This window comes from Patagioenas fasciata, chromosome 2 (genome assembly GCF_037038585.1).
Source record: "Patagioenas fasciata isolate bPatFas1 chromosome 2, bPatFas1.hap1, whole genome shotgun sequence".
NCBI classification, from domain to species: domain Eukaryota; kingdom Metazoa; phylum Chordata; class Aves; order Columbiformes; family Columbidae; genus Patagioenas; species Patagioenas fasciata.
In genome coordinates this window covers 13,707,024-13,720,457 of record NC_092521.1, presented here as the reverse complement: position 1 = coordinate 13,720,457, position 13,434 = coordinate 13,707,024, and the positions used below count along the sequence as shown (strand labels likewise).

The 13,434-nt window shown below is 40.2% G+C and overlaps 1 protein-coding gene across 3 annotated transcripts in view; it reads right to left on the bottom strand.

Annotated features, from left to right (window-relative positions):
- The window catches only part of LOC136098305 (ATPase family AAA domain-containing protein 2-like), a 34,093-nt gene that overhangs the window by 5,845 nt on the left and 14,814 nt on the right, over positions 1-13,434 (bottom strand). For 2 of the 3 annotated variants that reach the window (XM_065831591.2, XM_071803820.1), the window contains exons 11-25: positions 13,277-13,392; positions 11,861-12,035; positions 11,229-11,317; positions 10,728-10,887; positions 10,143-10,233; positions 9,382-9,696; positions 8,164-8,290; positions 7,250-7,433; positions 5,231-5,416; positions 4,320-4,455; positions 3,977-4,173; positions 2,586-2,745; positions 2,112-2,234; positions 1,867-2,016; positions 287-694 (exon numbers count right to left, since the gene is read on the bottom strand). In XM_065831591.2, the coding sequence (XP_065687663.1) occupies positions 287-694; positions 1,867-2,016; positions 2,112-2,234; positions 2,586-2,745; positions 3,977-4,173; positions 4,320-4,455; positions 5,231-5,416; positions 7,250-7,433; positions 8,164-8,290; positions 9,382-9,696; positions 10,143-10,233; positions 10,728-10,887; positions 11,229-11,317; positions 11,861-12,035; positions 13,277-13,392 (2,617 nt within the window). The remainder of the gene's footprint in view (positions 1-286; positions 695-1,866; positions 2,017-2,111; positions 2,235-2,585; positions 2,746-3,976; positions 4,174-4,319; positions 4,456-5,230; positions 5,417-7,249; positions 7,434-8,163; positions 8,291-9,381; positions 9,697-10,142; positions 10,234-10,727; positions 10,888-11,228; positions 11,318-11,860; positions 12,036-13,276; positions 13,393-13,434) is intronic. The other variant, XM_071803821.1, reaches the window with a different exon arrangement.

The window sequence follows — 13,434 nt, the reverse complement described above, 5'->3', positions numbered from 1 at the left end:
TTCTTAAGTCAAGATTTCTGTTTCTCTGGAATACGGTCTTAGTGAAGTATCCTGTACCTGGAATACAGTCTCTCCCTGCAATGACAGAGACAGACCTGTTACCGTTTCTTCAGTGAGAAATGCCTGACTTTTACTTTCTTTCTGACAAAAGTCACTACTCCATAAAAATTGGAAACTCAGACACATACCAAAAAATCACTAGAGAAAAAGGCAGAGTAAAAACAGGAAAAAAAATCCTCCTCAGGAAGGAAAAAGCGCTAAATGATCCCTTTGACCTTTCCCTTACCATTTGAATCTTCGTCTCCAGAACTTTGTATTATTTGACAATCCGGCATTTCACTCCGCTTTCTCAGGTCTGAATGTTCAGGAAGTATGACACTCTTCTTTCCAGAAGCAGATCTGGACACAAGGAAAGCCCTCTCTCTTTCATTTTCTGTCCCACGTTTAGTTTCATTCCCACGTTTGTGTCGTTCTTGAGGTATGTTTTCATTTTCTTCCATAGAAGAATCCTGTGCGGACTCATCTTCAGTGCGATCCATGTTAGAAATGCGTTTCTCTGGACAGTCTTCATCACTATCTACTTCTTCATTTTTGTCTTCTGGAACTTTATTCTCCTTATTGAACTGAAAATTCCTCCTCTTCGCTGCAATAATTTTAGAGACTTTTTTCCTTCTGCGTTTTCTTTTTGATGGATCTACAAAGAGACACCAAAAAAGTAATCTAAAACATTACCAAAATATGTATTCCTTTAAAATCCAGCATCCTCGTCTTACTTGACTTACAAGGAAAACGATCAAAGGAGCTCAAGTGCCACAGTCTGTTTCCCTACCTATGTCTAGAGAAAGACTTGCAAGTTAATGAGGTCAATTTGCTAAGATTTGATTTTTTGCTACAGAATTTCCATCACAAACCCATCATTTTATGAGCAGAAAATTCTTTCTTTGGATAGCAATTATGACTGCAAAGGAAGGTTACTAGGTGAAATTATTTACATCGTATTTTGTGAACTAATATACATGAACAGCAGAAAAGCGTTAGGAGACCAGCCCTTCTTTAAATCTGCAGTAAGCTGTAAACTTCAAAAGCTAAACAAATTTTGCGCAGTTAGCGAGACAATTTTAAGGGAGTGTTTACTGGAGAAAAGATTGTCCAAAACCACACCTCATATGCTTTCTGATTCAGTTCACCTTGTCTAAAACAAACTTTGTATTTTTGCCTTCCAGAAAACCCAGCCATTCTACGTGTTCATGGAGTACCGCACAAAGCGTTGGGTGAAGTCAACGGCAAAACTCCCAGTCATGCCAGTGAGAGCAGGAAACTTCACACCATGTCATGCATTGTAGCTGGAAGTGACCCAGGTACCTTTCTTCTTTCATGACCTTTTCAGAGGAAAAGTGAGGAAATAATGATATTTCCTTTACATATCTATTATTATCACTCCTCTCCTTCTTTCTGCTTTCCCCCTTCAATAGGAAAACACAGTAAGAGGTGGCAGAGGTTTTAGTATTTGAGGGCAAAGAAGTGAAAAATACTGCTTCATATAACTATAACCTAGTTGAGTATTCAGAAACTGCCATGTACAACATTTTTTACATCAAGAAGCAGCAATTTAGGAGCCATTAAATGTCAGTTGGACCGTCAAGACCAGTGTCTTAGAATATAAACCAACCACTGTACTTGGATTTCATAACCACATTGAAAGAATGACCTCTGGATTTATCTCACATTTTGAAGCCAATTTTAAAAGTGTAACGCTTCTGGCACCAAGAACCACGCATCCCAGAAACCTGTTAAGTCACAAGAGCAGAGAAGGTATCAGTGACTTTAGCACCTTCTCCAAGAAAGTGTAACTAAAATGCAACTTGCCGTTCAAGCGGGGTGTACTGCAATCCACAGGCACTGCTGGCACCTTCATCTTTTCGTTACACTTTGGGTCTGTTTTCTTACACGCAGGAACAGAGCTCTCCTTTGGCATTACATGGTAGTAAGAGGGAGCATACTTTGAAGAGCTACAACCTTGCCATGAAAAACAGACAGCAAAGAAGAATTTCTTGCATTGTTGCTTAGAAATACTGAGACAAGTCTTAAAGCCTCAGTGTCACAAAACATACCTCTTTTCTTGCGAGATTCTTGAATTTCTTCACAGCATTGTTCAAAATCTTCATCCATTTCTTCCCTCACTATGGCGTATGCAGTGTCTCTCAACATGCAAGCTCTGTGCCTAATCAGACGATCTGAAATTTTACAGTCAGAACTGAGTCTTTTCTATCAGCCAATGAAATCCTTTCTTTGGATCGCTTAGACTTAGCTCTTTTTAAGGTAGGTTCTCAAAGATTCTATCAGTGCATATTTTCAGCCTAACAACATAGAAGTTAATTTTTCAAGCAAAAGCACTAGTTACTGATTAACACTTCTATCACCATTTCATGCTCAAGTAGTTTCACGCTACAACATTTACAACTTGGCAAGAAATGGTCTCTGTGCATGCTTAAAATGATGTAATCCCGAGTCTACCCTCCACAGATGACATTTACCAATTTATACGTTTAATTTTTTTGCAATCAGGGATAAAAACACACCCTCACCTCCGGGATCTTTATCTGGGTTGTACTCTAAAGCATTGTTACAGATTAGATCGATGTCTTTTAGAAAATCTCCTGCAGTTTGGTACTGGTGCGAGTCAATCTTGGAGAGAACTGCCGACAGGTCCATGGGCTGTTTAATAACCGTGTCATAATCGGGTACCTACAAATGAAATGTACGTGTTAAGAGATTTAACGCAGTATATACCAAAATTAATTACTTTAATAAAGTCAAATAAGACCTCTTAAAATTCCCAGTATTTATGACACATCCAAATGAGGAAATTAATCAGTTAGTTGCTTGAAAACTGAAGGGGCATTTCAGCTGGCTTTGAAGAGACAGACCAGAAGAGGGAAAAGCAGAGCAGGGAGGTCAGAGGTGTGTGTGGGGCAGGGAAGGAACAGGCAGAGTGGGATTCATTTCACTTCGCTTCAGAACATCACAGCAAAGAAACTTTCATTAGTAAAGTCACCCGAGATTCTCTTAGGCGTTGGTGGCAAGAAAAAGGCTGCAGGAATCGCACCTTTGAAGTATCTGTCCTAGGCTTCTACTTTAGTGTTAGATAAAGCAGACCCAGAGGTGCTGATTTCTTTACTCACACCACCAGAGGAGCCTAATGACTCCTTTAGATGAGGACATTTCTGTTTACATTATTCACATCTTAGAAACCAGAAGTAAAGGGAAAAACTCAGTAGATGCTTAGGGGAACAGGACTTTATACTGGAACACAAAGCTATATTAAAACTGCAGCTGACTAAGTATACAGTCTAACTAACTGAATAAATTAAATGAGAAAAAGAGACATAAGAAGTGTATGGCAGGAAGAAGAAACCACAGAGCCCTTACAGTTGATCTCGTACGGAGGAGACCCAGATGAAATAGAGAAGAGAATCTTAAAATTTATTTTTAAAACTGCTGCTTCTACTCCTGTTCTGACAGAAACTATTGACAGTCAATTAAAGAGCTTTAGGTTTTACTAAAACAGTCCTATAGATACTGTTTATAACCATAAAGAGATCTTTCTGCTTTTCAGTGCTGTGAGATGCCTTACGTATCAATGCCTTTTGATGAGCAAACTGTGTTGGCATTTGGCCTAGCCGGCAGTTGGACTGGATGATCGCTGTAGGTCCCTTCCAGCTGAAATATTCTAAAGACGTTTCAGAAGGAACCCGGAGCTTTCAGTGAATACTCAAATATCAGACATTTGAGAGCCTCAAGGAGTCAGAAAAAGTTAAAGCAAAATTCACTTCCTGCTTCTTGAAAAATCAGAGTGCGGTCAAAAACCCAAAGATAAACCTTCTTATAAGGAGCACACAAACACTGAGAAATACAAACACAGAGAAATTATGAAAACACACAGCAAAAGTGGTATTACAGATCAACACTAATTTACCTCCTCTGGGTCAACAGGCTTTGTAAATGCTCTGAAACGTTTGTCAACAGCAAGTCTATGAGTCACATCCCTTAAGAAAATCCTGAGTTCACGCAACGTATTCTCCTCCTGCTCCTCCAGCTTTCTTACTTCTTCCTCTGTCAGCTGTCGAGGCTTAGGCGGCGGTGCTACAGGCAGCACTTCCAGTGTCTGCCAAGCTTAAATTGATCAGAAACTTGTAGTCAGTTCATGATACTCAAACACAAGAATATAAAACAATATTAATAGAAAATTGCCACCAAAGCAAATCCTGTAGAGCAATTAACTTACAGTTAGCAAAGTTTTATATGTAGAATATCCTCACCTGCGTTGCTTTTTGTCGCAGGAGGTTTAGCAGCTTGATTTAAAATTAAGTCCTCAAAAAACATTCTTCTTTCTTCCCTACTAGGCAACTGGACTTTGAAAACTTCATCATCACCATTAATAAACAATTCTTTTATCTAAAGCATGGGGAGAAAAGGTATGTCAGATATAAGGCTGCACAAATTCATATTCTATTCCAGAAGACAAACGGTGGATAAGAAAAAAGTTTGTCTGGATAAGACAAACCGTGAAAAGTTATCTTCTTGGCCTTAAAAGGTTAGATTTTCATAGGTTAAAATGACAAATCCAAATATCTTCTTCTAAGGGGCAGTCCCAGCGTTAAAGCTCAATGAAGTGACCGTAAGATGCACTGATAAAGTGGTGACATTTGCTCCTGAAGTTGGAACTTAGCGTTCTAATTTGTAAAGCTTTAGCCTATATGAAGAAATGGAATTTTATATGAAAGAATTTGAATTTACATTCCATCGTTAATAGCGCGACCACCGTATTTTTTAAGTAAAAATATCTTTCCCTTTTCAGTAAAAATGTTTTCAGTAGAACTATCTTGTTCTCATTTACACTTGAAGCACCGTGTATTCTTGACTAAGTACACACCTCACCATCTTGAAGTCACTGGCATTATTGCCTGAAGCAAATTTATACATCTGTCTAATGCGCATCAGTGTGTGAGAAGGGGAAAAATGTGAGTCCAAGTTAATCACTTGACTCACAGAACACTTCAGAAAAATTCTTTCAGCATTGTTTAGTCTCAGCAAATTTTAAGAGACCTGGTTAGGGTGTCTGACTAAGAACAGAATCAATTTCCTTAACATTGCACAGTACTACAATTCTTAAAGGATTTGAAAATTAACAAGAAAATGAAGAAAAAAGTAAAAGTATTGACAGAAATACCTCTTTAGGGAGATCTGCGTGACACACATCAGATGTCGCAAGTAGCAAAACTGGAGTAAACGTTGGAATGTTCTGCAGTAGTGTTGTAAAAGTAGCTTTCAACGTAGGTCCAACAGCCTCCCACCACAAATGGATATGTGGGATATAAATGATGCTTGGTGCTGTTCTTTGAGCTTCTTGCATCAACTGGTAAAATTAAAGTTTGGATAACAAAACTAAGCCGTGTAGAACAGGCTAATAATTAACTACGTATCAGTCAAACTATCTTACAAAAGAGGCATACGTAAGCCAAAATATCAAAATGAACCAACAAAAGAACAACTCCTTAACAATAAGGTAAAACCTTCACTTGGACTCAAATATACATTGCTACACAGAAAGAATCAGACCTGAATCTCTGCCTGATTTCAAAACTCCTTAGGTGTAAGACAGCTCAAGAAGAGCCTCACCACTCAGCTGGTGTGCTGATGTGGCCTGAAAAAACAAGACTAACGCTTCAGCAAGTTGCACTAGTCCAGGGAAATGGCTACGGGACTGTGACTACACCAGTTTCAGTTCGGAGCGGGCACATATCCAAGTCAGTCCGCAGCACAGCCTGAACAAAGACCTATGTGACAAGATGAGGGCTGACACTGTAGAAGAAGCCTGGTTCCAATTAATAATTTCAAGTACTTTCTATAAAAAGTGATCAGTCTTCACCTGCCAGCATAGCTCAATCACTACCGCAGGATCCATCAGACCAGATTACGGGCTCTGGAAGACCACAAGCCATTGCCTACAGATGGAGCCTCAGTCACAGGAGATGCATCTACTGCATGAAGGAAGTGGCAACAGCCCTTTCACACAACAAATTTCTCCATGCACCCCTTCAGGTTATCAATATTCATAGAATGGTGTGGGTTGGAAGGGACCTTCAACGCGCATCTAATCCAACCCCCCCCAATGAGCAGGGACATATTCCATTGCTCAGAGCCCTGTCCAGCCTGGCCTTGAATGTCTCCAGGGATGGGGCATCTACCATCTCTTCAGGCAACCTGGGCCAGTGTTTCACCACCCTCATTGTAAAAAATCTCTTCCTCGTGTCTAACCTGAATCTCCCCTCTTTTAGTTTAAAAGCATCACCCCTTGTCCTATTGCTACAGGCCCTGCTAAAAAATCTGTCCCCACCTTTCTTATAGGCCACTTTTAAGCCCTGAACGGCCACAGGGAGTTCCTGTCCCAAAGTGGGAAGCGCACGTGGTCTATCCAGGCAGTGACTGCACATGGTAGTTATATGACCGTGGATGCAACCATCACATAACAAAAAGAGGACTTGTTCCTCTTATGTGACAGATGAGTATCCAGTCACGTAATGCGTCTGTCCTTACTTGTACAGTGCTCCAATGCTGCTACTAAAGGTCAAAATATTTTAATACAGTGATGCCAAACAAAATGGATTTCCTGCCTAAAAGGAAAATAGCACTAAATCTGCTTATATTTAATTTTCCTAGTTCAGAAAACCACATCAGTGTACAATTGTAAATGTTCCATGAATTTTAATGCTTTTACTGTATATACTGCAGCAGTAGAAGCTCTATCTTTAAGAAAAGAAAAACATCTTTTCCCCAAAACCTTGACTGTCCTACAAATATAACAAAAACGAAGGCTACAAAAAGTGCATGACATGCAGTCAGGCTGGTGCAGAGCCATCTGCTGAGAGCACAGTCTTAAGATGCAATGAAAACAACTTCCTGGATCCCACTGAGATGCAGGATTTCTGGCCATAAAAAGGGGCTTATTAGCAGGACCTCCCAGCTTCGCAAGCTGCCAGCAACATCCTCACCGTTAAATTTGAATGGAAAATACGGCCATGTACAACAGCCTTATTCAGTATCATTCAGTCTAGAAGAAATGTGGATTTTCAGACAGAAGTGAACAAAACAGCACATTCAAACCAGGTCACATCTAATAACAAAGAATTTTGCTCACTTTACTGGTTCACCTACAGTTCATGAATGCTATGAGATTAAAAAAAGATACCTGTGCACATGTTTCTTCTGGTGTTGTGATGCTACCAAACAAAACAGATAAGTCTAGTGTATAGACTGGAAACGTCTCCAGGGCATGTATTACGGCAGGTGCCAAATGAGAAGTTTGCCCATATCCTGGTTCTCCAACTAGTAAGAACCGTGGCCTGCAAGATGTTGGCTGCCAATAAGCATTTCTAGAACAGTAAGAAGAAAACAAGTTTAGAAACACAGTGAAGAACAGGCACACAAATGTTAAAGGTTTTCTTATACTTCTGGTTTTGCTAAATATTCTCTGTATTCCAGCAAACGATAAGGTGGTCTGTGATGGGGCAGACTGTCAAGGCCCACTGTGTCACAAACCTGTACCATAACTCCCCTGAGAAATCCTGCCAGTCCCCAGCATGTTTGCTGTTTGTTTGGCTGTGTTAAGGAAGAGCTCTTAAATCACACCGGGGACTGTCCAGCTGAACACACACCCGACAACTGGTCAGCAACCTGATCTGGGGGAGGGTAACAACTCTCTGTCAGCACACACCAGTCTGGAGCTCTTCACTGCCGGTACACACCAATTTTCAGTAGGTCTTAAGTAACTATGAGATCTTTACATCTTGTGATCTTTAGCTAAAAATTTGCCATAGTTACTAGACATAGGGGGAAGGGAAGAACAGAATAACATTTCTATTAAAAAAAATAATGTGGGAACAGAAACCCGTGAGCTCTGAAGACGTACACAAGTGGGTTGGCTAAATTACAGCAGCATACTAAATACATATAAGATTTATATCTATTTTATTCAGTCATTCTAATGGTTTCATCTTTGAACTCTGTATTAATTTCCTAGTAATCGTGCTTTACTGGCTTGAAATATATACATATATATATATATATACACAACATATGTACATAAATGGGAGAAACATTTACCTGCTAAAATTGAGGAATTTTTCCTTTTGTCTACCAGGTGTTTTCTGTGTTGACTTTTCTTCAAAGATTGATGGTGATTCCTCATCACTGTCAATCGCATAATTTCTTAAAATATGATTTGAACTGTCTGAAAGACGAGAGAGGTTTGTTAACGTTCTTGAATAGCCCATGTCTCGCTCTCACATTAATACAGCTTCTAAATCAGTGCTACAAACGTCTTGTATTTCTTCATCTGTGATTCTGTGATCTGAGGGCACGTGCTGAATGCTCTTTTCTGAACAGTTCATCCAACCACAGACCTAAGGAGATCGCACAAGTCTCCACAGAGCTGTCCTAAGTCACATGACCTGCACAAGGTGTATTGCTCTGTCAGTGAAAACTCAGGAGTTTGTTTTCCTTAGAATCAAGATGATTGGGAACACCTTCTGTAGTTCCTAGACACCTGAAAAACCCAACAAGGCCGCTTCTTCCTGGAGCAGGTTCCCCCACTGGAAGTGAGGGAATTAAGTGAATGTGATGGCCGCAAATCTCCATTTGTCTGGGACTAGCGAGTCGGAATGTACAGACCAACTCATCTCCTAAATAAGGCTCCTCAAAGATCACCAAAGAAGGAGATAATGGAAGGTGGACACAATTACCAATCCCCTGACCTCTCTGGTTTTATTTTGTTGTTGGATTTCTGCCTCTGTTTTACCAATGCAAATACATCTCCTGGCAATACTGGGAGTACTATTGGTAGCATATTCTCAAGGGATGAGCGTCACAGCTAACCACAGTTCTCCATTAACCAGGAGTGGAATGAGTTTATCAATTTATTTGCTCTCACCAGCTGACAGACTAAACCTGACCCAGTCAGGAGCCTGAGCACACGTACGCTATGGAAGGCGAGCCCCAGAGTATACACTACTAAAACATTCTGATCTCACATGCAGGTGTACAGTGGGACCCACAAACATTTAAATTAAGAGACTGTCAGAAACAGGGTGCTCTAGTAGAGAACACACAGTTCTCTACTGCATATTGCGAGTCATTCATAGTTCCCAACTAGCAGTTTAGAATCCAGAATAAAATCTATGCACCATATTCCTGAAATAAAGGTGTGCACATGCATATTATAAAGCTCTACTGTCATTACAGTTGAGAAGCTTTGTGTTGACTGCACAAATCAGAAGTTTTTGCTTTGGCAGAATTTTAAAGAAGTGGATGTAAGTTTTGTACCTTGCTGTTGGTCGTTCTTTAGTGCAAGCTCTGCCTGGGGAAATACTCTCTGCAAGGCTTGTAGAATTCTTGCTAGTGTGTTTTCAAGCAGCGGCTTTGAAATAGGTGATAGTGCTCGCCCAGGTGAAGCCACAGCCCTCTGTGAAGCCGGAACAATCTTCTGCATAGCCATAACAAAATCTTTTGCTGTTATTTTAATAGAAGCGATATCTAACAGCAGTTTCTCTCTACTCTTGTATATCTGAGGATAGCGGCGGCGCAAAGCACAGAGGGCAGCTTCAGCGCACAAGGATTTAATGTCAGCACCGCAGTATCCTAATAAACAAAACAAGAATCAAATGCTATATCAGTCTCAGGCAACACAGAAGTCAAGGCCAAGGTTTCCAAAATGCGATGCTGAAAGACTTTGTGTGCAGCCAAAAATAAACAGGTTGTTCGGAGAGAATGTAAAGAGTTACTGCACTGCAGAGAAATTCTGTTATGTGGCTCACAGCCTGATATGCTGCACTTAGGAAGCAGCCTCCTAATCAAAACCTTGCTCCTGAGGAAGACGCCCAAACTCCATTCAGTGCTCTGAGAGACAGAAAGAAGGTTAAAAGAAAAGAAGCATCTAACCGGTTCTTTGTTTTGCCCAAGGCGTGGCAGCTGCCTCACCGCCTGGCACTGTGGCGCGGCACAGGGGCTCAGGTACTGCCTGGTGCAAGCTCAGATTCCTCAGGACTCAGTCACAAGCAGTTAACTCACTTTGTTTTCAAACCTACCAACACATTTTTCGGCCAGCTCTTCAAGAAACGCGTCCAATGGCTTAGGGGTCCAGTCTCGCGTGTGAATCTGGAAAATATCTTTTCTAGCCTGGAAACAAAAGGGTTGCCTTTTAATTTGTCTGAAATTTGTGTAAAATCTAAAAAACTCACACATTTCTACAAATACGTGTCTTATCTGCTAATCTTCTAATTGCTTTAAAGTTCATTTAATATACTCTCTGCTTTTTCAAGCAGGAAATGTAATAATTCTCAATTTGTTACTTTGAGCTCTTCCTGGGGGCCTGCGGTGAAATAAAACACAGGTATAGCTTCCATAAACAGTAAGTTTCCACAAGTAGGAGACCTAAGGACCTTAGGAAAAAAATGTAGTGAAAAACTTATCTGCAAACCAAGAAACTTCCCTCAAATTTAGCAAAATTTTATGGAGATATTGTCATTAGTTCATAAGACTTGCTTTTTTGACAGTTCATTTAAGGAAAACAGTCCTAGCACTATGTTTCAAATTGCTACAATTACTACAAAGAAGAACAATGACTCAAATTACTGTCAGTGATCCAGAAAATGTCAGATGTTCTGACCTACCTCTTTATTTGGCAAGCTGAAGAGGAACTCTCGATCAAAGCGTCCGGGTCTTCGTAAAGCGGGATCTATGGAATCCAGTCTGTTGGTGGCTCCGATTACCACAATCTCTCCTCTGCTGTCTAAGCCATCCATAAGTGCCAGAAGTGTTGATACAATGGAGCTAACAGAAAAATATAATTTTCATTCGCTAGTTTAGTAAATTCGGTTACGTCCCACACAACCTTCCCCAGCGGTCACTCAAAAAGGACAAGCTTTTAATTGATGAGATACTGAGTAGTGAAAGAATCATTTGAAGACATCAAAAAATAAATAAGGTAACTCTGGCCTCGTGCTGTTATCAAGCTTAGTGCATCGTTTTCAGTTATTGCTTAAAGATCACCTGAAATTTAGTAGCATTGGATTACTAGTTTTCGGGATAAATGACTGTGTCACATAAATAGGTTGTGGTCTTCTTTTCACAAAGATCAAGCAGCTTCTATGTAGATACAAAAAATGTACTACCTGTGAATTTGGTCTTGTTTGCTGGACCGCACAGGGGCAAGACCATCTATCTCATCAAAGAAAATAATTGAAGGTCGCATCTGGTAGGCCTGGAATGAAAATATGGGAACATTGACATAAGTAAACCAGCACTATTTTAAAGAGAAAATGCATGAAAAACGTTTGGTTGGAAAGTCACTGGAACGAGATTTTTCAGAGCAGCATCAGGGATCTCCACTAATTGAGCTAATGGAGGAATGGCACGTGTAACAGAAGACAGCAGCCTATGCGAACCCACCGAGGCTGGGTGACAGGAAACAACTCATACCACACGTTCTTGGGGCTACTTGGCAGCCACTGAGAACCGAGCCGGGACTTAATTCAATTACAGGTTCTGGAAGCAAGCTTCTGTCAGGAATTTAAATGACTGCGCTTTCAGCCTGCATCTGTTTCCCTCTGACCTTAAGCCACCATCTTTTGCCTCCTGCAACCTCTTTGGTGGCTGATTTTGACTTTGTTTTGAGGTGGGGGCAGCAATTCAATTTCCATGGAAGGAAGTGACAAACACAAAAAGAGTGAGTTCTCCTTAGAAATACTGATAACACAAAATGAGGTACAACTCAGACAGAACACACCGCACATTTCAACCTCACCTGATCAAATAATAAACGAAGTTGTCGTTCAGCTTCTCCCACCCATTTACTCAGGCAGTCAGCACCTTTTCTCATAAAAAAGGCTATTTTCCTGTCACCTTGGCTACATTCATTAGCAAGTGCACGAGCAACCAGTGTCTTTCCAGTTCCTGGTGGACCATAGAATAGACAGCCCCTGCAATTACAAAATAAATAAATCTCAGAAGTAAAAACATCACGAAAAGTCTCTATTACAATCCCCATCCCTAACATATAAAACTCTTCTCTCCTAACCAAAACACTTCCTATGTACTGAACAGGGGAAAGAGCTGAAGGGTGAGAAATGTCAAAACAGATGGAAGATTTGTGTTCCTATCACAATTCAACAAGGCAGTAAATGAAATGCATAAAGAGGATAATGCAGATGGACAAAGCTTTGAGAAAAGATCGTAGCGCCCCAGAAGGACACTTCCAAAACTTCTGACAAATGCAGAGAGGGTGGTTACAGCACAGCGGACTCAAATGAGAACAAACTTCAGCGCAAACTCTGAGGCTGGGCTGACTGCTGAACCATCAGCTCATCCTTCAGTGATACACAGCATATTCGTGCTGGTCCTCACGTAAAGCAAGATTTGGTAGCAAGGCATTTCATTCTCCCTAAAAAGCTTTAAGTAATTGTATTTGGTCTCCCAGACCATCCATGGCTGATGATAAGGAGGAAGCCTAAAGCTGGGAAGGTATCCTGCATTTCCAGATAAATATGTTGCCATCAACCAGAGAAGCCAGTACACTGATGTTTCAGAAGGAATTTCAATGAATAAAGAAGCAAAACACTGAAAGACTGCCTCTCTCCATTATTCGTTATACTTTTAAAGCAACCAAAAGTAAAGAATTTAAGGTTATATTTCAGTATATCATGATTGAGTTTTGCTGACCAAGCAAACAGAAAGCTAACAATTAAATCTCTAATAATTTCATTCCATAACACATAACTAATTTAGCTATGTAAGAAGTGGACAGATTCGTATTTTAGCCCAAGCACAACAAACACTGCAAGGTTCTAGTTGCAAGTCCTACCAATTGTAAAATGGATACTTGAGCACTTGAAAAAACAGTTGGTGGGAGATACAACTGCACTTCCAAGCAACAAATCACACTTGACTACCAGTTTATTATTCCTTTGTGCTTATAAACTAATCAGGGTGACTTGTACATAAAACTCAAACCAAAACCACCTTAACCCCACCTTTTAAAGTATATTCTTGCCACAGAGTAAATCTTTGAACCCACATATACTCTGGATTCTATCCATTTTTAAGAAATTACTTATTACTACAGCTGAAAATTTTGAAGCACAGTAACATATTGATAGCTCCATTGAATATTCTCCTGAAAATGAGTGAATGAGAATTTATAGTTTTAAACAACGTCTGTTACCTTGGAGGCTGAATTTTGAATCTCTCAAAGACTTCTGGGTAAAGCAATGGAAAAACAACCATCTCTTTTAAAGCTGAGATGTGATCAGAAAGACCACCCACACCATCAAAGCGTACCTAAAGATAAATTCAACAGAACACATGTTACACGTTAAAGAA